The sequence below is a fragment of the Dipodomys spectabilis genome, unplaced genomic scaffold, assembly GCF_019054845.1.
Source record: "Dipodomys spectabilis isolate Male_0828 unplaced genomic scaffold, ASM1905484v1 ptg000108l, whole genome shotgun sequence".
Classification (NCBI taxonomy): Eukaryota; Metazoa; Chordata; class Mammalia; order Rodentia; family Heteromyidae; genus Dipodomys; species Dipodomys spectabilis.
The window spans coordinates 9,330,001-9,357,667 of NW_024870785.1; the positions used below are offsets into that span (position 1 = coordinate 9,330,001).

Genomic DNA, 27,667 nt, shown 5'->3' on the forward strand with positions numbered 1-27,667 from the left:
GGCTGTATCCGTGGGTACCACTTAGCTCTCTTGTCCTGGTGATGAACACTTCATAGGGCAAACCACAATCAGTTGAGCCCCATCCATGCATGCCATAGTATTGACTTTTAGATGAATAGAAATGGAAGCGAGAGGAAGCCATATTGGGAGAATGACTCCACCCCAAGGGTTTTAGAAGATGAGCAAAATAGAAGCCAGTCCATGCATATTGTGTAAGTCTTGGCCCAACGTACTATCCGTATGAGACTTGAACTCAGGACCTGGTCGCTATCCATGACCATTTCAATGGTAGAGCTAGTGCTTTACCACTTTAGCTATACCTACTTCTAGCCATTTGATTGTTAATCAGAGATAAGAGTCTCATGGCCTGGCTTTGAACCACAATCCTCAGATCTCAGCCTGTGGAGTTGCTAGGATTACAGGCATCTGAGTGGTAGCCATTCACACCCAGCTTGGGTTAAATAACTTTTTTGGGCTGGGAAGGTGGCTCAGTGGTAGAGTGCTTGCCTCGCGTGCGTGAGGCCCTGGGTTCGATTCCTCAGCACCACATAAACAGAAAAGGCCAGAAGTGGCACCGTGGCTCAAGTGGTAGAATGCTAGCCTTGAGCTGAAGAGGTGAGGGACAGCGCCCAGGCCCAGAGTTCAAGACCCAGAGAGAGAGAGAGAGATAATTCAACTCAAAGTCAACTCTAACTTAGGGAAAATACACTTCCAGTTACAACAGATAAAGATGTAAGAAAACAAAGACATGCTATAGCAATGCCAGTTCCTCACACAAAAGGAGTAACTTCCATCTCTACTCAACCAACCCGCTTTTCTACTTCCCTTGCTTTATGGCTCTTCGTAACACTTTTTACCATCTGAGATACTATACTTACGGGCTTGTTTTATGAGGGCCTCTCTTTATTCTCTAGAATGAAAGTTTCTAGAATGAAATAGGCCTTGCTCCAGTTCATTCATCAATGTCCAATGCATGGGACAGTTTCTGCCAAACAACTGGTTCCTATTACATAAGAATGGAGTAGGGCTGGGAAGGTGGCTCAGTGGTAGAGTACTTGCCTTGCATGCCTGAGGCACTGGGTTCGATTCCTCAGCACCACAAAAACAGAAAAAGCCGGAAGTAGCGCTGTGGCTCAAATGGTAGAGCGGTCACCTTAAGCTGAAGAGCTCAGGGACAGTGCTCAGGCCTAGAATTCTAGCCCCATGACCTTTATTACTAAGTCCACTAGCTCTATGTCTATAAGCCAATAAGAACTTTAATCTGCCTGGGGCGCCAGTGGTTCAAGCCTGTAATCCTAACTACTCAGGAGGCTGAGACCTGAGGATCAAGGTTCAAAGCCAGTCTGGGCAGGAAGGTCTGTGAGACTCTTATCTCGAATTAATCAGCAAAAAGAACGTCATACCTTTTCTGATTTGAATTCATCAACCCCAAGCAAGCTTGGTTTAGATCCTAACTGTGGTTCAGTTGGTACAATAATTTTTTCAGTGTAAATTAGTAGGTTGGTATTTGATTTTTAAAAAATCTGGTTCACATCTCAAAGTAAGCAAAGACTGGGGCATGAGAGACTTGCATCCAGAACTCACTATGTCTTTGACCTCACATGTATAACCTTAAAAAAATTATTTATTTGGGATTCCCTTTCCCCCATAGGGACACTGAATTTGGTAACGACACATTCAATCCTTCCTTCTTTCAAAGTTAGGATTCTCTAAAAATTACCAATAATAAACTCAAGCCAGGTGATAATGGCTCACACCTGTAATCCTAGCTAGTCAAGAAGCCTAAGATCTGAGGATCAAAGTTCAAAGCCAGCCAGGGCAAAAAAATCTGAGTGTCTCTTATCTCCAATGAACACCAAAAAGTCAGAAGTGGAGATGTAGCTGAAGTGGTAGAGCATCAGCCTTGAATGAAAAACAAAGCAAGATTACAAGGTCCTGAGTTTAAGGCCCCATTACTGGCACATACACGCACGCACACACTAAGTTGTTTCTTGTAAGAGAGGTTGTTAACTGGCATCATATGTCAAACAAATGGCAATACCCTGTGGATATCTGTGTCACAGGGGTCAGAAGCCATTGCTATGAAGAGACAGCTGGTGTCCTCATTAAACACCTCAAATGCCAGCAAGGGCATTTCCCAGTGGAAAAATGGAAATCCCACAGTAACTCTTCTTTTTTTAAACTTAAACATTATACTGATATGTGGGTAGTGGGGAGGTGTGGGGAAGCCCAAGAGGGAAATCAAGGCAGCTGCAGAGGGTAGAGGATCTGCATTGGGCTTGAAGAGTGACTCCAACTCACGGTGTACACGGAAGTGTGACAAGTAGGAAAAGACCAGGAACTTACTTTTTCAGTAGATACAACCAAACATTTCTAGTCTAGGCCACTCACTGAGTGGGGAAGGGGTGGGGGGTGGATAAGAGCTGAGTTCTACATCTTTATCTCTTTGAGATTATAGGTACCATTGGCAAGTCTTGCCTGCTATGCTTTCCCTGGACCCATCATTTGACCTTCCTTGAGATTCTAGCTGTCATTCAGGATACTCTTTCCTGTTCTGATGTTCATGTTTGTACCTTCAGGTCTGACATCTCAGCAGAGGGCTAATCTCACATGACTGCCTACCTGCATATTAGCACCATGAGATATTAATTTAGTACGTCCAGAGTAAACTTAGCACGAACTCTTCTACTTCCTGATTTACCCTGTTTCCCCCCATTGACTTAACTCTGTTTTACAACCTTCCATTATCATCCACCACCACCTCGCTAAGTAACAATTCCTCTTTGACCTCCCAGCCACCTGTCTCTTCCTGCTCCCATCCACATCAAGCTCAACGGACTGACCTTTCTAAATCTACTTTCATTAAGAAATGATTTATAGCTGTGCGGCTCCTGCCTGTAATCCTAGCTACTTGGGAGTCTGAGATCTAAGGATCATGGTTCATAGACAACCCAAGGAAGGAAAAAAAGAAAAACGTATGACATTTGTGTCTGTTGTTTTTTTTTTTTTGGGGGGGGGGTCCGGTCTTGGGGCCTGAACTCTGGGCCTGTCCCTCAGCTCTTCAGCTCAAGGCTAGCGCTCTACCACTTGAGCCACAGTGCCACTTCCGGCTTTTTTTTTCTTTTTGCTTATGTGGTGCTGAGGAATCGAACCCAGGGCCTCATCCATGCAAGGCAAGTGCTCTACCACTGAGCCACCTTCCCAGCCCTGACATTTGTCTGTAATTAACCACCCAAAAGCCCAAATGGCAGCGTGCCTACCGTGAATGGAAAAAGTGAAGGCACAGCACCCAGATGGCATAAAAGCCCTACCAGCACCCCTCCCCCCCCAAAAAAAGACTTACCTACAAACCTAGAAAGGTTTTTGGGTCACCAATCCAAGTTCATAACTTCTTTTACTGGCAATGGGGAGCTATGGACCTCTGCCCATCTGACCTCAACAATCCATGATCTGTGTTCATCTTTATTCAGCTCATGCTGGCTTGAGCACTGTGTTCTGAACTCTTTCTCTCTCTCTCTCGGTGTCATTCACTATTCTATTCTGTGGATGCTTCCTGAAGCCACTTTGATCTTATTCTTTTCCCTGCTGGGAATCTTCCCCTTCCCCCTCCTCCCCAAAACCTCCTCCACCCCCCACCCTACCATCAAGATCTGATCATTCTATCGAAATATACCCTTCTCCTGAATCCCTCTGAATGGATCCCACATCTCTCACACACACACACACACCTGTCCTGTTTTCCAAATGCCTTCCTCAGCCTCACACTAGCTTCCAGTGATTAATGATTGCTCTTACTACTTCATACACATCCCTAGGCTTCTGAGCTCTGGGTGAGGACCAGATCCTTAGATAAGGACCAGCTGCCAGGCCAGGAAGGGCTTTGGTTTTGCACATCGCTCATGGATCAGATCTTACCGGTTTCCGTGTGGTCAAGTACTAAGAGTAGCTCCTCTTGGTCTCTCTAGTGCCGGACTCAGCTCTGGTTTGGGAAGTGTGTGTGGAATTTCTTTTCTTTTTTTAAATTAAAACAAACCCAAGCCCCTTGCTTGCGATCCTGTAAGGCAGACCTAGTAACTGTATTCACTTGGGAGACATAAAAATGGCCGGTCTAACTCAGTCGCTTTGAATCGCTTCATCTAACTTGAAATTCTTCAGGATGCTTAAAAATCTAGCAAGGGGGGCCAACCAGGTACCCCATCCAGACACACACACACACACACCACACACACACACACACACACCCCTATACTGCACCCCCTGCCCAAGTCTTGGACCCACAGCCCCCCACCACCCCGGGCGCAGGCCTACTCCCTATTAGGGGGTTGCTTAGGTTCAAGCCAAGAGCTCGCTTCCCTTCTCCTGTTGGACGAAGCCCAGTGTCTTTTCCTCTCGAACCCCAGAACCCCCAGGCCAGGTCCTGTTGCAGGCCTAGGCCCAGCAGAGCCCCCCTGCCCCCTGCCCCCTCCCTGCGGGCTGGGGACTTACCCTCACGCAGTAGTTCATGCCCAGGCCCAACAAGTGTTTGGGGGGAAGTGTCTGTCCTGGCGGGCCCGGGGTCCAGGAAGCGGGGCAGGCATCGGGGAGGGAGAGGAAGCAGCCGAGGAGGAGGAGGAGGAGGAGGTCGCGCCGGCGCCGGGCAGGTCGGAGGTGGAGGAGGAGGGCGGCGGTGGCGGCGGTGGTGATGATGGTGGGCGGGTGGCGGTGGCGGCGGTGGCGATGATGGTGGTGGGCGGTGGCGGTGGCGGCGCGGCCCCGGGCCGGCTCCCTGGGCGGCCGTCCCCGGCTCCCCCGCGCGGAGCAGCGGCCGTCGGGGGGTTCGAGGCTCTCCTGCAGCTTCAGCCGGGGCAGGCTCTCTCGGGGCCGAGGCAGAAGTTTCTCAGACTCCACAGGGCGGCCGGGGTGGGTGAGCTTCAGGCCGGCCAGGGCGCGGGGATCCAGGGGCACAGCGGGGGTGGGGGCCTGCGCGGGGCGGCGGGGCGCGGGGGGGCGCGGCGGGGCGCGGGGGGCGCGCGGCGCGGGGCCGGGGCGCGCGGGGCAGCGGGCGGCCGGCGGCGAGCCCTTGGGGCCCCGCGGGGCCCTCGTCCAGGGAGCTGACCGACTCGTTCCGAAAGCGGCTGTACTTGGCCCGGTGCAGCATCCCCGGGGGTCCGCACGGCCCCTGCGGCGCAGCGCCACCCCCGGCTCGCATAGCCTTTCCCCAGCCTGGGGGGCGAGGGCGGGGCTCAAACGGGAAACTGAGGCACGCGGTGGCGGCCGGCGGTCCCGCCGAGCCACGAGCCGGACATCGCCGGGCGGACGGACGTGTCCCTCCTCCCCACGCGGTCTCCACCCCGCCCCCTCCCCGGGCCCTCCCCTCCCCTGCCCTGCCCTCCCCTGCCCTCCCCCCTCCCCCTGCCCGGCCCTCCCCTCCCCTCCCCTCCCCGGCCCTCCCCTGCCCCTCCCCCTCCCCGGGCCCTCCCCCTGCCCTCCCCTCCCCGGCCCTCCCCTGCCCTGCCCTCCCCTCCCCTCCCCCTCCCACCCCCCGGGGACACTGGGTTGGCGCGGGCGCTTCGGGGTGACAGCCCGGGGGACCCCCCCCCCGCCACCCCTACACGCGCTCACACACGCGCTCACACGCACACACGCGCGCGCCCCAGGGCTCCGATCTCAGCCCCTCCCCGCGGGCCGGGCAGTGCGGGGCCAGTGCGGGGCAGTGCGGGGGCGCCCCGGAGCCAGGCTCAGGATGGGGAAATCCGGGGGGGGGGCCGCTCACCCCTAACTCTTGCTCACCAAACCCAGCCGGTCCCGCGCATCTCTGAGCCTTGGAGGAGCCTACGCTGAAATAGTCACCGCCAGCACCGCACCGCACCGCACCGCACCGCACCGCACCGCACCGCACCGCACCGCACCGCACCGGCCTCCTCTGCGGCCTGGCCCGCAGGAACTTTCTAACCTGCACCGGCAGGGCGGGGCGAAGACTAGCCGCTTAACCCTTTATTGGTCCCAAAGATTGTTCAACTTGAAGAAGGGGGGGGAGGAAGAAAAGGAGGAGGAGGAGGAGGAGGAGGAGGAGGGGGAAGAGGAGGACAGGAGGAGAGGAGGAGGAGGAGGAGGAGGAGGAGGAGGAGGAGGAGAGGAGGAAGAGGGGGAAGAGGAGGACAGGAGGAGAGGAAGAGGAGGAGGAGGAGGAGGAGGAGGAGGAGGAGGAGAGGAGGAGGAGGAGGAGGAGGAGGGGGGAAGAGGAGGAGGAGGGGGAAGAGGAGGACAGGAGGAGAGGAGGAGGAGGAGGAGGAGGAGGAGGAGGAGGAGGAGGAGGAGGAGGAGGAGGAGAGGAGGAAGAGGGGGAAGAGGAGGACAGGAGGAGAGGAGGAGGAGGAGGAGGAGGAAGAGGAGAGAAGGAAGAGGAGGAGGAGGAAGAGGAGAGGAGGAGGAGGAGAAGAAGAAGGAGGAGGAGGAGGAGAAGTAGAAGAGGAGGAGGAGAGGAGGAGGAGGAGGAAAAGAAGAGGAGAGGGAGGAGGAGAAGAAGAGGAGGAGGGGGGAGGAGCAGGAGGAGGAGGAAGAGAAGAGGAGGGGGAGGAGGAGGAGGAAGAGGAGGAGGGGAGGAGGAAGAGGAGAGGAGGAGGAGGAGGAGAGGAGGAAGAGGAGGAGAAGAGGAGGAGAGGAAGAGGAGGAAGAGGAGGAGAGGAGAGGAAGAGAAGAAGAAGAAGAGAAAAGAAGAAGAAGAAGAAGAAGAAGGAGGAGGAGGAGGAGGAGGAGGGGAGGAAAAGGGGAGGAGGAGGAGGGGGAGGAGGAGGAGGGGAAGGAGGAGGAGGAGGAGGAAGGAGAGGAGGAGGAGGAGGGAGAGGAGGAGGAGGAGCAGAGGGCAAAGAAGAAGAAATAATTACAATGTATATATGAGGGTAGCTCTCTCTTGAAAGACTTTGTCTCTTGCTTGGGCCTCAAGCCTTCAGATTCCCTCCTTCAGACTCTGACTCTGACTCTGAGACTCTGACTCTGACACTCTCTCTCTCTCTCTCTCTCTCTCTCTCTCTCACACACACACACACACACACACACACACACACACAGTACCCCTCTGGGGAGCCTTCCCCCCCTCCCACCAAGAGCCCATGGGTAGCAGAAGGACCCGGAGTGTTGAAATTTTTATGAATGAACTTTGCCAAATGATTTCTCTCCCTCTGCGTGTGTGTGTGTGTGTGTGCATGTGCGTGCAAGCTAATAAATCTGTGAATGAAGCTGAGAATAGCCTCAATTGACTGCTGGTCCTCCCCCCCCCCCCCCCCTTTCCCGGGGATGCTTGGTTTTTAGCCAATCAGGCAATAGCTTGATGACTCATGTGCCATAAATATACTAAACTAGTAGCAGGGAGAAATCAAGCTAGAGTAGAGGGTTGGGTTGGCGGCAGGAGGGGCGGGGGGGGGGGGGGGGGGGGGTAAGAGGTGGAAGGAATTTATGCTGTGATATTTGATGAAAGGGTTAAAAAGAAGGGCTTAGATCGTCCCTTAGACTGTGGGAAGCAGCAGGGTTAACAGATCTATTGCTCTTGGTCAAACCGAAGGGCTACAAATAAAGATGCGTTGTTTCAGGGATATTAGAATGTACAGTACAGAAACAGGTACTGTGGGAAGCTGGGATGCTTTTTTTCTTCTTTGAAAACTCTCTCCCTCTTTCTCTCCTTCCCTTTCTCATGCCTCCCCTCTCTCTTTCTCCCTCCCTCCCTCCCTCCTCCCCCCCTCCCTCAATTATTGGTTCTATCCTCTGGTTCAGCTTCCTGAACCTATCCAATGTATTCTGAAGTCATCATAACAACCACAATAGGTTTAGTACACAGGAAGCCAGAGCCAAGCTGGGCAAAGGAAATACGGAAAAACAGCTAATAAATAATCAATCAACAAATAAATAAGTAATCCTGGGGGTCAGGATAAGAAAATTAGTTTCAGGTTGCCCTTTCTCAGTGGGCCAAGGCTCTGATATGCGAAAGTGTCCACCCATTCATTCAAAACTTACACAACCAGGGGAACACCTTGAATCTGGGTAGCCTTGAATGTGCCCTCAAAATGACTCAGAGATCGGGTAGAATATTCTCCAGCCTGTGAGTTTGGTGTGTGTCTCTGCCTTCTACGATGGTCAGGGGAAAGTACATATTCAACCTGAAAACAGTGTTTCAGACGGCTCAGAGGCTGAGCCATTCCCAATGAAGCTGTGCGTACTGAGCAGTTCGGTGAGACAGAAGCGGCCGAGTGACTCAGTGTTCCTCTCCATAAAATGGGTATGATCCTTAGAACTAATGATCGGTGGGGTTGTTCCTCTAGACTGGGTTGTGTGGACAGAAGGCTTCATGTTTGAGCCTCCGGGGACTTCAAGGTGACAGGTGTTACACAGACCACTTACTGACTTGTGGCCAGGAAAAAGTAGCAGGTCTGGGTTGGAATGGAGCAGCAGGACACCACACCAGCCCCTTGACTGTCACCACAGTCACTCTACCAGAGTGCCGGAACGCAACCCCTTGTCCACGTTCACTCAGCATTCATTCTTCCTCTCTTGTCCTCCCTGGAGATCAGACCTAGAAAATTTACCCGAAATACCTCAGAAATAAAAACATGAATAATAGATAAGAAAAAAATCATCTTTGTCATTAAAGCATCGATGTCCCATTAAACCCCTCTCCTGGCTGCCCTTGGCAAAGAGTTCTGCCCAGACCTCAACAGGGAGTCTCCTTTGCTTTGAGACATTCCTCCCTCCGGCCATCTACTTTAGGGACAGTCTTGGCCTGCTGGGTACAACTGGCAGATTCAAATTTGAGGATGGGACTGGGCCTGATTCAAATCCTCTGCCAGGCTCAGCCAAGGGTTTCTGGGAGGCTCAGGAGAGAAGAGCATGTGACAGACATGTCTGCCCAGCTGTCTTAGAGATGGAGGAACGGGGAAGTGGAGGGTGAGGGGAAATGGAGGCAGAATAAATCAGAAATACCTCTGGGGGATTAAGGGGTAGGACAGGTCGATTGCTACTTTGGAAGAAAGCAAAACAGGGACTTAATCTACACCACCACCAGCTCTTCCTCCCCCCCCCCCCCCACCTCTCCCCCACCACTACTGAAGCCAGATCTTTCTCTGAGTAGGATTGTCTAAGAGCCCCTCAGGAAGGAAGAGAACCATAGGGTAATGGCTGAAAACAGAAGAGAAGACTTCGTCCAGACAATATTTATAGGAAGATCTTCTTGGCAGGGAAGGAATGAAAGGAAAATTGTCCTCCACCCTATCAGGATTAAACAGGAAAAGGAGAGGCCTACCAATGGATTCATGCACGGGACAGGAAATGGTAGAAATGTGATTACCACTCACTTCATAGTAGCTCAAAGCTTCCACAGCACCTTTTATTCTGGAGGAAGATCATGCAGCAACCCACAGCGGCTGTCCTGTCTGCAGATGAGTCTCCCAGGTGGCTGCCAGCTGTGATCTGCTGGCTGAGCCAGGTGTCAGCCTCCCTGGGTCTTCTTTCTAGGGGAAGACTCGTCCAATGCAGATAGCAGGTTAGCAGTTAGAAACTCCTTTGCCAGCAGGGCACCAGTGGCTTACACCTGTAATCCTAGCTACTGGGGAGGGTGAGATCTGAGGATCCTGGTTCAAAGCTAGTGTGGGTAGGAAAATCTGTGAGATTCTTATCTCCAATTAACCACAAGAAAACCAGAAGTGGTGCTGTGGCTTAAAGTGGTAGAGCACTAGCCTTCAGTGAGAAAGCTCAGGGACAGCGCCTAGGCCCTGAGTTTAAGCCTCATGATAAAAAAAAAGAAGAAGAGAAAAAAGAAAACCTTCAGTCTACAGCCACCTTACTGATAGAGACAGCTGCATATTTCTTCACAAAAAGACAGCTTTTCGGAGCTGTTCCTGTCATTGTTTCTCCAAATAACCACACTTCCACTTTTGGGTTTAATTTGGGGAGGGGGGCTGGTTAATTGGAGATAAGAATTGTTCAGATTTATCAGCAAGATGGCTTTGAACCTTGATCCTCGGGACTCAGCCTCCTGAGCAGCTAGGATTACAGGTGTAAACCATTGGATCTGAGAGGAAAGAAAAGGTTAAATTTCTTTTTTGGTCAGTCGTGGGGCTTGAACTCTGGGCCTGGGCACTGTACCCTGAACTCTTCAGCTCAAGGCAAGCACTCTACCATTTGCACCACAACTCCACTTCCAGTTATTTGAGTGATTAATGGGAAGATAAGAGTCTCACAGATTTCCTGCCCAGGCTGGCTTTGAACCGTGATCCTCAGATCTCAGCCTCCTGTGTAGCTGGGTTTACAGGCATGAGCCACCAGTGCCCAGCAAAAGGTTGAATTTTTAAGCATCATTCTAAAATGAATAAATAAATGAAGGCAGGGCCATTTCTCCTGGATTTATCACGAACCCTGGAAGGAGTGTGGTGTTTTGCCTCTTGAGTCAAATATTTTCCCATGCCTTCCCACCAACTCTTCAGCCTTGACAACTGTTTACTGACCCCAACTAACTGTCCCAGAACCAAGATTGCTTAGAAGTGCACAAGAAAACAGGTTATTTTAGTATCTATACCTGAAGTGTTCACCTGGCAGGGTTAAAGACTTAGACAATCCCGCCAATGAAAAAGTAGATGAACTGTTTCTGGCTTGGTTCAAATAATATGTAAATCTAAGAAAGTACAGTGGCTTAAATACTGGTAGCTCACACCTGTAATCCAGCTACTCAGGAGGCTGAGATCTGAGGATCCCAATTTGAAGCCAATCTGGACAGAAAAACCCAGTAGATGCTTAACTCCAACTGACCACCAAAAAAACCCCAAAAACAGAAGTGGAGGTCATAGCTCAAGTAGTAGAAGGCCAGCCTTTAGTGAAAAAAGCTGTGTGAGAGCTAGAGACCTCATATTCAAGTCACAGCACTGGCACTAAAGTACACAAATAAAAATAAAATTTATTCCCCAGGAAGTAGAACATCCAGAACTAGACTCAGCTCTTGGTCTGCTCTATATTTATTCCCTTTCACAGTCCAAAATGGCTAATGGAGCTCCAGCCATTGCAATTGCACTGTACATAGCAAACGGAATCAAAGGATAAAGCATGGAATGCCTTATCTCTTTAGGGAAACATCTGAACGCCCATACAATGTTTCCACTTATATCTCATTAGTCAGGACTGAGTCCCATGTCTGTACCTAGCTGGAAGAGAAGATGGAATCTTCTCCATCAGAGAATAAAGACATCTTTTGTCTGGGTGCATGGCTACTGCACATTAAAGCCTACTTCTGCTCCAGGAGAAGAAGAGGAGAAAGAAGAGGAGAATGCATATTGTGTGTACACAATAGTAATCTCCACTATGTTTCTATTTTCAGGAGATCTTCTATTTAGGTGGAATCAAAAGCTAGGTTAGGATAAAAATGTCCTTGTTCGATGTGGCCCAATTTCCCCTTTTATCTCTGTGCGTATGCACACACACACACACACACACACACACACACACACAGTTGAAAACTGGTCTATGGGAAAACAGGTATTGTCCCAACAGGAACTTATCACTGCCTACCCAAAATGGAACCGATGTAATCTCTGGGGCTTCTACTGTCCAGCAGCAAGAATGGCAGGCAATGTACCCCGGCTGCTGCCAACCCCTGGAGTCAGGAATATCTCATAAGAAGGAATGCTGCCAGGCTCACGCCTGTAATCCTAACTACTCAGGTGGACATTTTGAGGACTGAGGTTTGAAGCCAGTCTAGAGCAGAAAAGTCTGCAAATTCTTCTCTAAAATAACCAGCAAAAGGCCTGACAGGAGGCATGGTTCAAGTGGTAGAACACCAGCTAAGCAAGTGTGAGGCTCTGCCCTGAGTTCAAACCCTAGTGCGGGGAAAAAAAAAATTCCCAAATATTTCTTTTCTTTATTTTGGTCGGTCATGGGGCTTGAACTCTGGGCTTGGGCTCTGTCCCTGTGCTCTTCAGCTCAAGGCGAGCGCTCTACCGCTTGAGCCACAGCACCACTTTTGGTTTTCTGGTTATTTATTGGAGATAAGAGTCTCACAGGCTTTCCTGCCCGGGCTGGCTTTGAACCATGACCCTCAGATCTCAGCCTCCTTAGTAGCTAGGATTCTAGGAGTGAGCCACTGGCGCCTGGCTCCAAATATTTCTTTGAGACTAAGTGACTACGTAAGTTTCACAAGACTGTGGCAGATTACAAACACATTTTAACCTTCACAATGATAATCATCCTCATCTTAATGTTTATGAACCTATGAACTTTAACAATAAGACTATTTCTTCCAAATCAGGTGCCATGTATTTTTCTTTCCTTTGGCTTAGTATCAGCTGTTCCCTCTTTCTCTCTCATTTCTTCCCTCCCATCACAGCCCTTGAGTTGTTTAGCTCATTTTCATCAATGTCCAGTACAGGTGGAGTGAGTGGGTGTTAGAGAAGCAGTCAGAGACAATTTCAAGAGATTTGTGATTCATCAGCAGGATCATAATTCTAATGTGAATTGGCCAGTGAGAAAAAGGCAAGGTCAGAGACCTATAAAGACTAAAACTGGAGTGATAGACTGGTCAAGCCATTGTCCTAATGGGAGAATCTGAATAGTGACTCATTTTCCTCATATCTTCTGTCTTAAGTGTGGGTGTGATTGATGGCTGGAGTTTTGGCAGCCATATTGCAACAAGGTGAGAAGGAAAGACCAGATCCAACCAATGATTTGACACCAATGAATCCAAGAACTAAAACCAGTAAACAGCTGAGATGTACTGTCCTGTGAGAAAAAGAAATCTATAACTAAGTTAAGCAGCTCAAGCTGCAATTAGCCATCCTCTTTGTTACTTTTGAGTGTATGCATTTGTGCTAGTATTAGGGCTTGAACTTGGGACCTCACACTCTTGCTTGGCTTTTTTTTCTTTTTTCAAAGTTGATGCTCTTCTACTAGAGCCACAGCTCTGCTTCTGGCTTTTTGGTGGTAAATTGGATACTAGGTAAGTACTCTACCACTAAGCCACCTTCCCAGCCCCACAGCATTACTATCTTAATACCAAATGCAATTGCAAGAACAGGCCTCTGACATAAGCCAGGCCTCTGTGGCATGAGAGAGAAGTCTAGTTATGAGAGGTAATTACAGAGACTAGTAGGGAAAGTCCAAATACAGTCAGGACAGCCCCAAGTTCAAATCTAGATGCTCTCAGTAGGAAAGGCAGATTAAAGGCTCCAGAGTGGTCCACACCCTAATCCCAGGAACATCACAAAAGTAACCGCAGATGTGATTCTGATTACACACCTTGAAATGAGGGAATTATGTAAATGGTCCAAAATAGAAACACAGGAGTTTTTCAAAGCAGGGTTCACTTCCCAGCTGTTTTAAGAGCTAGGTGATTTGAGACTGAAACAATAAAGTAGGAGGACTTGACCATGAGAAGATTTACCGGCTATAACCTGCCTAGAGAACAGAGAGGGACAAGATTCCAGGAAACCAAGAAGAGCCCTCGGTTCATTACCAGTCATGGAGGAGGCAGCTGTAAGGAACTGAATACTGTTAGCAACTAGATCTTTCCCTAGAACCTCCAGTGAGCAAAACAGCCCTGCCAACACTTGGTTTCAGCTTGATGAGACTACCTGTAAGACTTCTGCTGCAATCTATACAGTAGTAAAGTGATACAGTTGCGTTGTTCAAGCTAAAGTCAGTAGTAGTTAGCTACAGTGCCAACAGAACACAGGACAGATTTTAGCACCAGGAACTGGATGCTCTAAAATGGAGAGTGGCTTTGAAATTGGGTAACAGGTAATGTCTGGGAATTCTGATGATGATGATGATGATGATGCCTAGAGTTCCTTGAGTGGACTATTAGTATAGAAATGTGGACTTTGAAGGTTCTATCCAGTGAGACACTTTTGCAATTCTAGCTATGTCTATAATCTTAACTATTTAGGAAGCTGAGATCCAAGGATCTTTGTTTGAAATTAATGGGGAGGAAAGTCTAATAAGAGACTCTTGGCTCCAGTGAACCCCGCAAAAATCCTGGAAGTGGGGCTGGGAAGGTGGCACTTGCCTTGCATGCATGAGGCCCTGGGTTTGATTCCTCAGCACCACATAAGCAAAAAGAAAAAAGCTGAAGTGGTGCTGTGGCTCAAGTGGTAGAGCAGAGCGCTAGCCTTGAGCTGAAGAGCTGAGGGACAGTGCCCAGGCCCAGAGTTCAGACCCCATGACTGGACCCCCCCCCCCGCCCCCAGTCCTGGAAGTGAATTTGTGAAGGGGAAGGGAAAAAACAAATCATTTAAATAGGGATACAGGTGGATCCATTGCAACAATGATATGTACAAGTCGTATGTCCAAAACGAACTTTACAACTTTGGTGGGAGGGGAGGAGGGTTGAGTAGAAGGGTGGGGGGAGGATGGGATGGGAAGGGGAAACAAAGGAGGAGGCTACAATGCTTGATAAGAAATGTACTCATCTTCTTGCCCATGTAATTGTAACCCCTCTGTACAGTATTTTCACAATTAAAAAACAAAAACCTGGAAGTGGAGCTGTGGCTCAGGTAGTAGAGTGCTAGCCTTGACCAAAAAAGCTAAGGGACAGGCCCTGAGTTGAATCTCCAGTAGTGGCACACACACACACACACACACACACACACACACACACACACAATATTGCACATGCAGTTTCTACCTTTTTTTTTTGCATATAGCAAAACTCCCATTTTCCCTATGTAACTACAGATCTGTTATTGTACTATTACAGCATATTGCACAAATATCTGTGATTGAACAAATGGTGAAATGGTAGACTTTTAGACACTCTCTCTCTTTCTCTCTCTCTCTCTCTCACACACACACACACACACACACACACACACACACACTCCTTATAGCTATATCTTACCATACAAATAGCTAATTAATTGCAGGCTCTAGATAAAAGGTGTGTGAGCCTCCATTATACCACTCTTTCCGCTTTCCTCCATCCTTACAATTTTTGTACGGTAAGATTTTAATTTAGAAGAAGAAAGAACGAAAGAAGGAAAGGGAAAAAGGAAGGGAAAAAAGGGAGACAGACAGCCAAAGAAAGAAAAATACTCTTGCACAGATCCCTTAAGCAAGAGGACCCGGCGCGGCTGGGTGAGGCTCTCCACAGCGCACCCTGCCGGCGGCACGCGGAACTGCAGCGCCGGCTCTCAGCTGTGCGTAGTCCTGACCAGGACTGTGACCTTGACCGTGACCTTGGCTTTCTCTCAAGAAGCCCAGGCCCTAGGGCAGGGAGAGCACAGTTCTGGGCTTTCGCACGGCCTCCCTGGAAAAGAGCCTCGGAGTACCCGGCTGCCAGGCGCGCAGCATCAAAGCGACAGGCGCCGGGAGAAGAAAAGGGCCAGTGTGCGTTCGTGCAACTCCAAAGCTCTTCTTCAGGCCCAGAGACGCTCGGGGAGGGGCAGCGGGCGCAGCTACAGCGCCCGAACAGTGTGGGCAGTCAGGCCACAGGTCCCCTGCTAGGACAAAAGGGCCTCAGTGCTGCCGAGAAGCAGGCCCCAGGGCCTGGGGGAAGCATAAAGAAAAGCTGTGTCTCTCCAGCTCTCAAGTTCACCTTTGTCTTTAGAATGCAAGTCAAAGGAAGGTTACAGAGGAGCCTGAAGGCTCTCCTCCCTCCTCAAGGGTCTGGTGGGTAAGAAGAAGCCAAGTTCTTTCCCCAAGATGCTGGGAATTCAGATAAAAATAGAAATATGCTTGCCTGCTAGCTGAGAGTCATTTAAGTCCAATGGTACACCCTCTGGCCAAGCCTTCCTGGAGGAAGAGAAGCAGGTAAAAATGGCTGGAAGGCCTCCCTTCACCCCTCCAAGACACACACACACACACACACACACACACACACCCTAATACCTGCACTAACATGCAGAATCACGACACACACACACACACACACACACACACACACACACACACACCCTAATACCTGCACTAACATGCAGAATCACACATCTGAGTTTCATTCAAGCTTTGCCATTTTAACTTCCTTCAACCAATTGTCTGCTTTCCAAAACAGGCGTGTGATATCTGCCTTATTAAATGGGAAAGAAGAAACATGAAAAATGCCTAGCCCCACGAGTAAGCTTTCAAATACTTGTTCATGATTTCACAAACTGCATTGTTCCTAATATTGTTCAAATGGGTTTGAGGTCTAAGAGTACTACAACATATTTATGAACATATATGAACATGAATATTTTTTAAATTTTACTTTGTCTAATTCTGAGTTCTTTCAAAACTTTTTTCTCTTTATTGGTAAGGGGGCTTGCACTCAGGGCCAGAGTGCTGTCCCTTAGCTTTTTTGCTCAAAGCTAGTGCTCTACCACTTGAGCCAAAGCTCTACTTCAGGCTTTTTGGTCGTTAATTGAAGATAAGAGTCTCACAGACTTTCCTACCTAGGCTGGCTTCAAACCAACATCCTTAGATCTCAGCCTCCTGAGTAGTTAAGATTATAGGCAGGAGACTCCGACATCTGGCAGTCCTTTTCATCTTTTACCAGAATGTATTCAAGCATTAATTTACAAAATAAATAAAAGAACCAAGTGAAGGAAAGACACCAGAAGGAAGAAAGCAGCAGTGACTAGAATATAAAGTATTTGACAGAAGGACAAGTAAACTGGCTAGTAGACTGCCAATTTAATTCTGAGCTTGAAAGCCAACCTTACAAAGAGGGGAACACAATCATTTTTCACATTAAAAAAACTGACAGGGGCCAGGCGCCGGTGGCTCACACCTGTAATCCTAGCTACTCAGGAGGCTGAGATCTGAGGATCACGGTTCAAAGCCAGCTCAGGCAGCAAAGTCCGTGAGACTCTTATCTCCAATTAACCACTAGAAAACCGGAAGTGGCGCTGTGGCTCAAGAAGTAGAGCTAGCCTTGAGATGAAGAGCTGAGGGACAGCGCCCAGGCCCAGAGTTCAAGCCCCATGACCAACTGGAAAAAAAACAAAACAAAACAAAAACTGACAACAGCCTGAATGAAAAAAGGCACCTAAGTTAGTCATGAGTGAAAGATTTGAGCCAAGAAAGGAACTGACAAAGAGATAAGGGGATTTAAAAAGTAAACAGCTTCTCAGGATTGTTTCATATTTGGAAAAGTCTTTTTTGGGGGGAAGTGTGTGTGTGTGTGTGTGTGTGTGTGTGCACGGGCCAGTATTGGGACTTGAACTTAGGACCTAGCCATTGTCCTTTGAGCTTTTTTTTCTTTCTTCTTCTCTTTTTTTTTTTTTGTCAGTAGTGGGCCTGGGCGCTGTCTCTGCACTCTTCAGCTCAAGGTGGGCGCTCTACTGCTTAAACCACAGCACCACTTCTGGTTTTCTAGTGGGTTATTGGAGATAAGAGTCTCACACGGACTTTCCTGCCCGGGCTGGCTTTGAACTGTGATCCTCAGATCTCAGCCCTCGAGCTTTTCTGCTCAAGGATAGTACTTAACCAGTCGAGCCACTGCTCCACTTGTGGCTTTTTGCTAGTTAATTGGAGATCAGGAGTCTCATAGACTTTCCAGCCCAGGCTGACTTTGAATCCTGATCCTCAGCTGTCAGTCTCCTGAGTAGCTAGGATTCTGTGGCATGAGCCACCAGTGTACTGCAATGTATTTGGAAAGTTTTGCTTCACATCAACATTGCCCTTCCTCTAACAGCATAGCGAGTCAAACCAAACTGCTTTTCATGCTATTCTGTAAGGCGACGTGACACCCAGGTGCAGCTCATGGTGGGCCTTTCCCATCGGCTCACCTAAATACTGCCTGACCACCACCATGGCATGCCTCTCAGGCTTGTCTGTACAACCACCCAATCTTACCTCATGATTGCTTCATTTACTCCCCAACGCTCTGTGACTTCATGAATGCCCATCACTAGAAGATGAAGGAAACATGTGTCTATATCCGAACACTTGCTCCATGGACAATAAAAAAATAACGACGACTTCAAAGTAGCACTGTGGCTCAAAGTGGTAGAGTGCTGTCCTTGAGCACAAAAGCTCAGGGACAGTGCCCAGGCCTTGAGTTTAAGCCCCACGCCCCTCCAAACAACAACAACAACCCCAAACAAAAAAACAAAACAAAAACTCTTGGGGCAACTGGATGGAGACATAAAGATTTAAAGAACTTGATTGCCAGGCTGGGAAGTTGGCTCAGTGGTAGAGCGCTTGTCTCGCATAAACGAGGCTCTGGGTTCAATTCCTCAGCACCACATAAGCAGAAAAAAGCCTGAAGTGGTGCTGTGGCTCAAGTGGTAGGTAGGGCGCTAGCCTTGAGCTGAAGAGCTGAGGGACAGCGCCCAGGCCCAGAGTTCAGCCCCCATGACTGACAACAAACAAACGAACTTGATTGCCACATATATGACACTATCTAATAGGCCATTAAAAAAAGGCTGATAAGAACTGAAGGACCCAAGGTGCCTAAGTCCTGAAGTCACTGAAGCAGTGACAGGCACATCTTGTTTTATTGATTCACTTGCTTGTGATTTGCCCAAATTTAAAGTTTGTACAAATCGAAAGACTTGCACTGAGCAAGTCTACTGATACCATCTTCACAACAGCACACACTCATTTGGTGTACCGTGTTTCCTTTGGGTACGTTTTCCAGTATTTCAATCTTGTTCATTTCATTACTTGTGTTATAGAGAACAGTGTGAAAAGCGATTTGGTTTGACTCAGGGTGCTATTAGAGGAAGAGCAGTGTTAATGTGAAAAACTTTCCAAATATATTGCAGGACACGGGTGGCTCATGCCTGTAATCCTACCTACTCAGGAGACTGATATCTGAGGATCAGGGTTCAAAGCCAGCCTGGGCAGAAAAGACTCATTATCGCCAATTAACTAGCAAAAACCACAAGTGGAGCAGTAGCTCAACTGGTAAAGTACCTTACATGAAGCCCCGAGTTTAGATCTTCTCAGTGGGTAAATTTTCTTTTCTTAATGCATTTTTTTTCTAAATGTCTGAAGTAGCTTCATTGTTGTGAATGGCTTTGCTCAGATGGAAATTGCTAGCCATTTAGGTAAATTGCTACAAAAATCACACAGATATAAAAAATTGTTGTCAGACACTGGCACTGAAAGAGAGTTAGCTTAGTATTTCCATGGACTGGGGATTGATTAGGGCCACTGTAACTGGCAGAGGTGAGGTTGGCCCCTATGCAGGTGTAGAGCTTTTGTGAGAATAGTTGTCTGTTTAGAGGTTTGCTACCATGAAAAGCCAGGTAAAGAAGTATCCAAAGGAGTAACACAGACGTGGGCAGACCGGAGGCATCATGGTCAAGCTTATTCAATTTCTATTCTGCACAAGGGATGCTGTCACTTTAAATACTGTGCCCTTGTTGCTAAGGAAACCAAGTTAAGTGGGTTGCAGACACAATTTCCCATCTTTCTGTGATGATGAAAGCACTTGCCCTAGCTAAGGAGCAGATGGAAGAATTATAGGCGGACCCCAGGTTTCTCTGCTGGACAGGAAGTTTAGACCAGCGAAGGTGAAGGGAGACAGCTTCTAGTTTGTGTAAAGGCAAAAATGTGTGGTTCTTTGCTGTTGAAAAGACAGTAATTACTTGAATTTATGAAGGTGGGGATGGAGCCTGGCTTTTATTTCTGCCTACCACTAATTTTCTTCGTCTGTGTACTGAAAGTGAACTAGTGCAGACTTTGGGAAGCCACTAGGGAAACAGTTGTGTTCTTGCTACCCAAATGCATGATGATTCAGTATTTCCAGTATAAAAAACTCTACACCAGGGGCTGGGAAGGTGGCTCAGTGGTAGAGCGCTTGCCTTGCATGCCTGAGGCCCTGGGTTCGATTCCTCAGCACCACATAAGCAAAAGGCAAAAAGCCAAAAGCCGGAAGTGGCGCTGTGGCTCAAGAGGTAGAGGGCTAGCCTTGAGCTGAACAGCTGAGGGACAGCACCCAGGCCCAGAGTTCAGGCCCCACGACCAGACCCCCCCCCCAAAAAAAAAAAAACTCTACACCAAAAAGCTGGGCTGGAAGCACTGCTCAAGTAGTAGAGCACTAGACAAACGAGCAAACTGAGCAAGCATGAGGCCTTGCAGTACTGCCATAAATAAATAAATAGGTGTAGCCCCAATATTGGAGGGAAAAAAAAGTAAAAATTGAATAGTTAATGCATGCTTCAGCAGCCCATATACCCAAATTAGAACTGTACAGAAAATAGCACGGCCCCTGAGCAAAGTGATGGAAAAACCTGTATTTTCCACCTTTGCTCTCATTTTTTTTCTTCTCATTCTTTTAAACCACAGATAACAAATGAAATTAACTATTTAAATTTCATGGGTCAGGTACAGTGACTCAAGCTGCCATCCCAGCTACTATGGAGGTGGACAGGGAGGCCAGCCTAAGTAAAAAAGAAATAGGGAGAAAAAAGAAAGAAAAAGAGAGCCCCCCTACACCTCAGCAAATACGCTGGATCTGATGTTAATGCAAATCTGCAATTCAGTCTATGATGGAGACATATATAGGAGGATCATGGTCCAAGGCTGGCCAGGGCAAAACAGAGACTTTACAGGAAAAACTAAACGCAAAGAGCTGGAGGCAGAGCTCAAGGGAAAGGGTACCTGCTTAACAAGTACCAGGCCCTGGCTCAACCCCTACCACCATTAAGACTTTTTTTTAAATTTATTTTTTGGTTGTGGGGTTTGAACTCAGTGCCTGGGCGCTGTCCCCAAGCTTTTCTGCTCAAGGCTAGCGCTCTACCACTTGAGTCACAGCGCCACCTCCATTTTTCTGGTGGCTCATTGGAGGTAAGAGTCTCACAGACTTTCCTGCCTGGTGCTGGCTTTGAACTGCAGCTCTCAGATCACAGCCTCCTGAATAACTGGGATTACAGATGGGAGCCAGCAGTACTGGGCAAGATTTTTTTTTTTAACAGTAAATTCATTGTCCTCAAGTTGAGGGTTTACAAAAGGATATTATCAAAGGAAAATAACAATGACCTGGAGAAGGTGCCCACCTAACTAGGTGCCACCTTGTTGATGTCACCTTCCCTTGGCAGACACAGGCTTGACTGACACTACCTCAAATCCAAGCCCCATCCTAGAGCACCTGTGGTCAGAACCTGTTCCTTTGGGGTAACTCAAGGCCATGTCTGTGGCTGGTCCTTCTGAGATGAAGCTTTCCTTCCTTCCACAGAAACCTATACTACTGCAGAGCTGGGGGCCTAGCTCAGTGCTGGCATGCCTGCCTAGCAGGTTCAGGATCCCAAGCTCAAGCCCTAGTACTCCCAGACAACAAAGTATTACACTAACCTCTAAAAGCATAAGGCATAGCTCACCAAGCCACAATTCCATTCTGTTTGGCTCCTCTACGGTTGTCCAAGAGCTCCACACTCGACTGAAAGCTCCAATGCTCGTACACTTCATGCTTGCTTGTGCCAAACCTCTGCTTCCAGGCTAAAGCCACCTGATGAGCTACTAACCATTTCTGCTACAGAAAACAACTCCTTTTGCTTTGCCTGGGGCTGGCAAATGCAGTCAATATGGCAAGATGGAGAGGAATACAGGAACCCAGCAACATCTCCCAACCCCAACTTTGCGCTGTGGGAGTTATAACTTGCCCATGCTTTGGCTCTGCAACCCATCCAGACACTTGTGTTCGTTACACAGTAAACCAACTATCATACTTCGTGTCAGCAACGTAGGAAGGTTAAGACTAAAACATTGATGGAACTGCTGAAAAAGTTGAGGTATGTCCTATGTAACAACTCAACATTTCTTTCCTTAAATACTGCATGCAGTTAGGGCTTTAAGTTTCCCAGGCAGGCACTCTAAAAAGTAGGTAAGCCACGCCCTCTGTCATTTTGCTTTTAGTTTTCTCAAGTAGGGTCTCATGTTTTCGCTCTATTGGGTCTTTGGATTCTCTGTGCTCAAGGCCTGAACTCTACCACTTGAGTCACAGCACCACTCCTGGCCTTTTCTGTTTATGTGGTACTGAGGAATCAAACTCAGGGCTTCATGCATGCTAGGCAAGCACTCTAGCACTAAGCCACATTCCCAGTCCAAAAGGTTTTGTTTTGCCAGTCCTGGGGCTTGAATTGAGGGCCTGGTCACTGTCCTTGGGCCTCTCTGTGCTCAAGATCTGAGGCCTTTGGATTTTCTTACCTCCAGCTCTGAGCAGCTGGGATCGTAGGTCTGTGCTCTCACAAAAGGAGTCCAAATACCGTTTAATGGTCTTGCAAAAATGAAATGGTATCTGTGAGCATGGTTCAGAGCAGAGACGGAGACTAAGCACCCTTTATGACAAGGCCTTGAGTTTAAGGTACTTCCTTCTACTCAGACGTTACTACTATGTAGTAGGTTTTCAGGTGCTATGCACACCCTCTTCTGGCCAGCTAGAGAAACTACTACTGGAAAAGAAAGGCAGGCAGGAGTGGTGCAAATACTGTCTGGGACTATGATAGGGAGAGAGCAATCAGGCAAAGCTGACAAGAGCGGTCCCGAAGGCAGTCCATTCACACCTCAAGTTCTATGCAGCAGCAGACACCTGGAGATGACAGACGTATGTTGAGTTTGTACCCAGGACCCCGCCCCAATCCCTGGTTAAAAGCATGGGTGTGTAATGGGACTAAGTATGAATCCCAGGTCTGCCACTTACTACTGTGGGTTCTTGAACAAGCTAGGTGACGTGTCCACAAGTTTTCTCACCTGTAAAGTGAGAAGTAGCAATGGCATCTGCCTTTGGGGGCTGTTGTGAGGACTGAGTGGCTAGAAACAACTATCAAGTACAGAGTACACAGCATGCAGTAGAAAAGAGTACTCTACAGAGCCTTCCAATCCAGGATGGTCTGGTAAGATGTGCAAGACTATGCTAGAGAATACACCACCATCCCTAGATGGAGATTCCTCTGAACAACTCCTTCCTTTGGCTAACCTATATGAGCACTGTGGGGTACCAAGAGCTAAACCTTTCTTTTTCCCTCTGTCTTACATGGTGGGCAATTCAAACATCTATTCTGAAAAGATAGACTATGTTCCAATAATTTTATTAGTATAGAAGAATCCCCACTAGTATTTACATAATGCAAAAGATGGTTACAAACCAAACGTGATATAACAATCACCCTTCATTCAGCAAAAGAATAAGATGAAACACTCATGTTTGTAACTCGTATTAATTTCGCTAGTTTTTATTAGAGCATTACAATTAAAACATTAAGTTATAAATTTGTGTGGTATATTTAGAAATTAAATTACAAAATAATACAAATACTTTTAAGGTGTGATGTGCCAACAGAGTTTCGATCTTTATCACTGATTAAGAATTCAGATTTCACAGGCGAACAGCCTGGCTGATTCCTGTGAGGTTACTGGTTGTAAGGACAGGGAGGTGTCTGTAAATAAATTATTTCAGAGAAGAAAATTTAAAATCAAAAAGAAGATAAGTTGTTTTTGTTTTTAGCAGATTTGTGTCCTCATCTGTTGGCACAATGTACAGAAAATACTTACATGATAAGATTTGTTTAAGCAAACAGCTTTACAAACGGTAATACTTCTTTATACATATATTAAAGTAACAATGTGTTACGATTAGCGGTTTTATGTTAAGTTGGAAATGAATGTAGAGACTGCTATTCATTTGCACATTATAATTCCCACCCCTCCCACCTCCCCCAGCTTATTAAGAAATCAGACAACTACATTATTTAGATATTAAATTATCAATATTGAAACTATGTGAATTCCTCTTGACTAGCTCTTTTCCAAATACTGGAAGCATATAAAATACCATCTCTGCAAAAAATGACCTCCAGTCAAAGCCTGTAAAAACTTTTCTATGTGTAACACGTTATTTTTCTCCATGTTTAGTCAAAAGAAATTAGATTACATCATTTACAACCAGTCAAACCTGAAATTAATTCTGAGAAGTCATAGCAAACTGTCTTTCTGAAGCAGACGTCTAACTTGAGGAGGAATGGAACCCACACTGTAGGTCATACTGGTCTGTATTGAAATAGCTTCTCTATGCTAAGAAAGACATCACTGGTTTCATTTTCTGCACTGATGAATCCTTCCTCTTAAGTCTCCAAGGAGTGAACCACAAGCACTTCCAAACCAAAAGAGACCTAAGACAAACCTAACCAAGCCTGTCCCACTTCTCATACAGCCTGCAGTTCAAAATACGCAAGTTCCAAAATTTACTAAAACAAATGGTAAACATATCGATATATACTTAAGGATACTCTCAGTGTAATAGGAGCATTTCCTTTAATAAGTCTTGGGTTGTCCTCTAGAAGTGACCATTTCATATAACAAAGGCCAATGAATCTGGTCCCTTGAATCTGCTGCCAGAGGAGGTACTAGACATGAAGAGCATTTATCAAACATAATCAAACACATCAGAAGTTGATAGCAAAACTAAGTTCCTGATGTTCTAAGATCTCCTCAGCTTCTCTTTTGATACAAATGTCAAAAATCTAAAATGACAATTCATGTTTAGAAGATATATAAAATATAAGAAACCTTTGAAAACCTATTAACTCAAGATCAAGAGTTGTGTGAATCACCGACACTGAGGAAAGGAAATGAATACCTTAAAAAGTATGAAAAGTTTTCCAAATCACTCCTAGGATTGTCAGTAGTTCAAAACCTCTATCATTTCCTTAAACAAGTTTAGAGACAGTAAGATCGGCCAGGGATCAATGCATGATTACGATATTGAAGGCTTCATTCCTTACCTGCTGTGTTTTAGGTGTCGGTGATTAGTGACTTTAAGTCTATACTGGAGAATCATTTAGACAGGACACTACAATCATGTCCCCTTTCTGCACACTAAGACAGTTGACAGGTTTGACATTTTCTATACAGTGATGCTCCTACACTTTCACAATTCACATCCATCATCAACCAAAAGTCTAATCTCTCCAGTAGTTAAGTGCCAGCACTGTAAAAAAAAACTCAAACTAGCACAGAGTCCTTGGGAATTCAGTAAAGGATATTCCCAACTCTTCTCTTCTGCCTCTGTGAGGCAAAGCCCTGCCACATATAGCTAGGAGGGCAGGGAACTACTTCTTCCCTCCTCTGTCTGTGTCTGCTTAGGGGAGCTTCTCAGTGGGAAGAGGATGGTGAATGAGAACACTGGCCAGTGGAGATGGAAGAGGTGGAAGGAAGAGGGAAGAATGGGTAATTTGCAATTCCCCCACTGGAGCCTGACTGGCAAATATAACACTTTAGCTCGTTATGTTTAATTTCTCCCAAGCAAGTACACACATTCCTAGAGAAGGGCAGAGATAAATAACAGTGAATAAAAAATTAATTCCTGCATATATCTATATACTCTATATCATCTAATAGGTTCAGCACAATTACTACAATTTTCTCTTTTTTTCTAAAGACTTTCTCCTCTAAGCCTCGGCAGAATGTGTTACAAGTTGTGCAAAATGCCTTTCCCTGACTTCCTGTCAGCAACTACGGTGGGTGGAAATTGCTCAGGGACAGGTATGAAATGTTTGGTGTTTTTGTATGTTTGTTTTTTAAGATGAAATGGTTTACACTCAGGGTAAGTTTGGATATCCAAACAAATCCCTATCTCAAATTAAGAGGGTCCTAAACTGGAAGCAAGGAAGACCAACCATACCCGAATAACTGTTTCGGGATAGTTTTACATGTAAGTGCATATAATCAGTTATAGTTATTCACCTGTCAAAAACCTGCCTAGTTTTATGGAAATAAGACTATGTACAAGAGCATTCCTGAGGTAAGTAAGAAGCAAATACAAGACAGAACCCGGTGGGTTCCATCATGGTAACTGCTCGCTATTAGAGATAACCTCCATTGCTTCCCACAAATGAGGCCAGCAGCTCTACTCTGGCATGGTGGCTGGCTCTATCACTTGCCTAAGTTCTGTTTTAGCCCATCCCAACCTTAACGGAGTACAATGATCACCAAATAAAAGCTGCATGAATTTTTTTTTAACATAATATATACTTCGTGGACTTCTGGTCCTACCTCTAGCTCTTTTTTTTTTTTAAAAGCCTAAACTATTTCTTGATTCAACAAATTAGAATGAAGGGGTTACAGGTTTCAAAGGAAACATTGGTATAGCTGCTTTATCCTTAGATCCTTGATCTTTAGTTTAAAAAATGACCTTAAATCATTACTTAAGAACTATTTCCATTAGAATGTGATCTTCTTTCTTTAATCATTTTTCACAACAAAGTAAATTGAAACAAATCTGAACTTCCCACACAATTCTTAGACATTTAGATGCTAATTAAAATCTAAGCTACAGATTATAACAGGTAAAAGCTAAAAACAAAAATGTTGGGCATTAAACACATAGAATAACTGTAGGGCAGAGCAAAATGGTGAGATGAAGCATCGAGGGTTATAGCTGCCACCCTCACCCAGCTGGAGACAGAGCACGGTGGTCCCATTTCCTGAGTCACATGTTTTGGGGTGGAGGTGTGGAATCAGAGCGCTCTTTGTTCACGGAGCTGCCGTTGCTGGGCTTTGGCTGCTCAGGACCGGCCTGCAGGTCAGGAGTCCATGTGTCACCATCCATCCCTGCTTCTGAAACCTCGGGCCCTTCTGCTTCCTCTTCTCCATTCTGCTCTACGTGGTCTTCCTCAGAACCAGTAAGGGTTTTCCCAAGCTGGAGGGTCTCCATCGTCCTCTGGGTCTCAGAGACCCATGACTCAATTCTACTGTTGAGTTGGACTTCTACTGATATGGGTTCGTGAGTATAATCTTCCTCTTCTTCCTCCTCTTCATCTTCCTCTTCCTCAAGCATGCCGGGTACAAGGGTGCTGGTGGTGCTGGTGATGGAGGAATTCAAAAGATCTCGGCAACTGCCATCCAAAGACCCAGTCTCGGTGCTCTGCTGGGAGGCCCACTCCAGGTCGTCCGGCCTCCCCTCCTCTCGGTCACCTGTGGCAGACTTCCCCAGGTTCGTGGCTGAGGTAGGGCTGCCTGTAGCCACCAATGGTGGCTGCTTGCCAGCAGAAGCTGTGTCACCTAAGGGCTTACTGGGTTTTTCAGAAGAGCTATGCTCACAGGAGACCTCTCTCTCTGTTTCTGATGTTTCCAGTCCATCTGAAGTTTCCACCATATGTCTCCAATTGGTCTCTATAAATAGCAAGCAGATTTTTAACAACCAGTATACGGTTTCCAAATCATGGAACTTAAAAAGCCGCCAAACTGCAGAAATATTTTGGCTCAGTAACTGACTGGAAAATTTTCAGATTTAGTTTATTCTAGTACTGGTTTAAATGTTGTAAAGGAAAAATCAATTTTCAAAGAATGTGCACTCCAAGTGAAGAAATAAGACAACAAAAACGAATGCATAACATCTATACACTCATGAAAATGGATGTATTTGCCTTTGCCTGGTGGTGGCTCATATCTGTGATCCTGGCTACTCAAGCAACTGAGATCTGAGAACTATACTTTGAAGACAGCCTGGGCAGAAGAGTCGAGAGCCCCATTTCCAATTAACCATCAAAAAAGGTTGAAATGGAGGTATTGATCAAGTGGTAGAGTGCCAGCCACGAGCAGAAAAGCCAAGACAGAGAATGAGGTCTTGAGTTCAAGCCCTGGTACTGGCGTGGGGGGGGGGGGGGGGGGGGGTACCAGGCAGGCACACTGAACTATACTGAGCTTAAACATGCACACCACTCACACATGGCAGAGCCAAATAACCAACAAAATAGTGCTGATTTCATGAGTCTGTACCACATTCGGTGAGCATGTC

General features: G+C 47.0%; 2 protein-coding genes across 3 annotated transcripts in view; both read right to left on the reverse strand.

Annotated features, from left to right (window-relative positions):
- Positions 1–4,577, reverse strand: part of Shc4 (SHC adaptor protein 4) — a 66,864-nt gene extending 62,287 nt beyond the window's left edge. Inside the window, 2 exon segments of the mRNA XM_042687637.1 lie at positions 4,486–4,527; positions 4,530–4,577. Of these exon segments, the coding sequence (XP_042543571.1) occupies positions 4,486–4,527; positions 4,530–4,577 (90 nt within the window).
- An 18,500-nt stretch (positions 4,578–23,077) lies between these two features.
- The window catches only part of Secisbp2l (SECIS binding protein 2 like), a 47,767-nt gene continuing 43,177 nt past the window's right edge, over positions 23,078–27,667 (reverse strand). For both annotated transcript variants that reach the window (XM_042687515.1, XM_042687513.1), the window contains one exon: positions 23,078–27,042. In XM_042687515.1, coding sequence (XP_042543449.1) covers positions 26,360–27,042 — 683 coding nt within the window. In that variant the 3' untranslated portion in view covers positions 23,078–26,359. The remainder of the gene's footprint in view (positions 27,043–27,667) is intronic.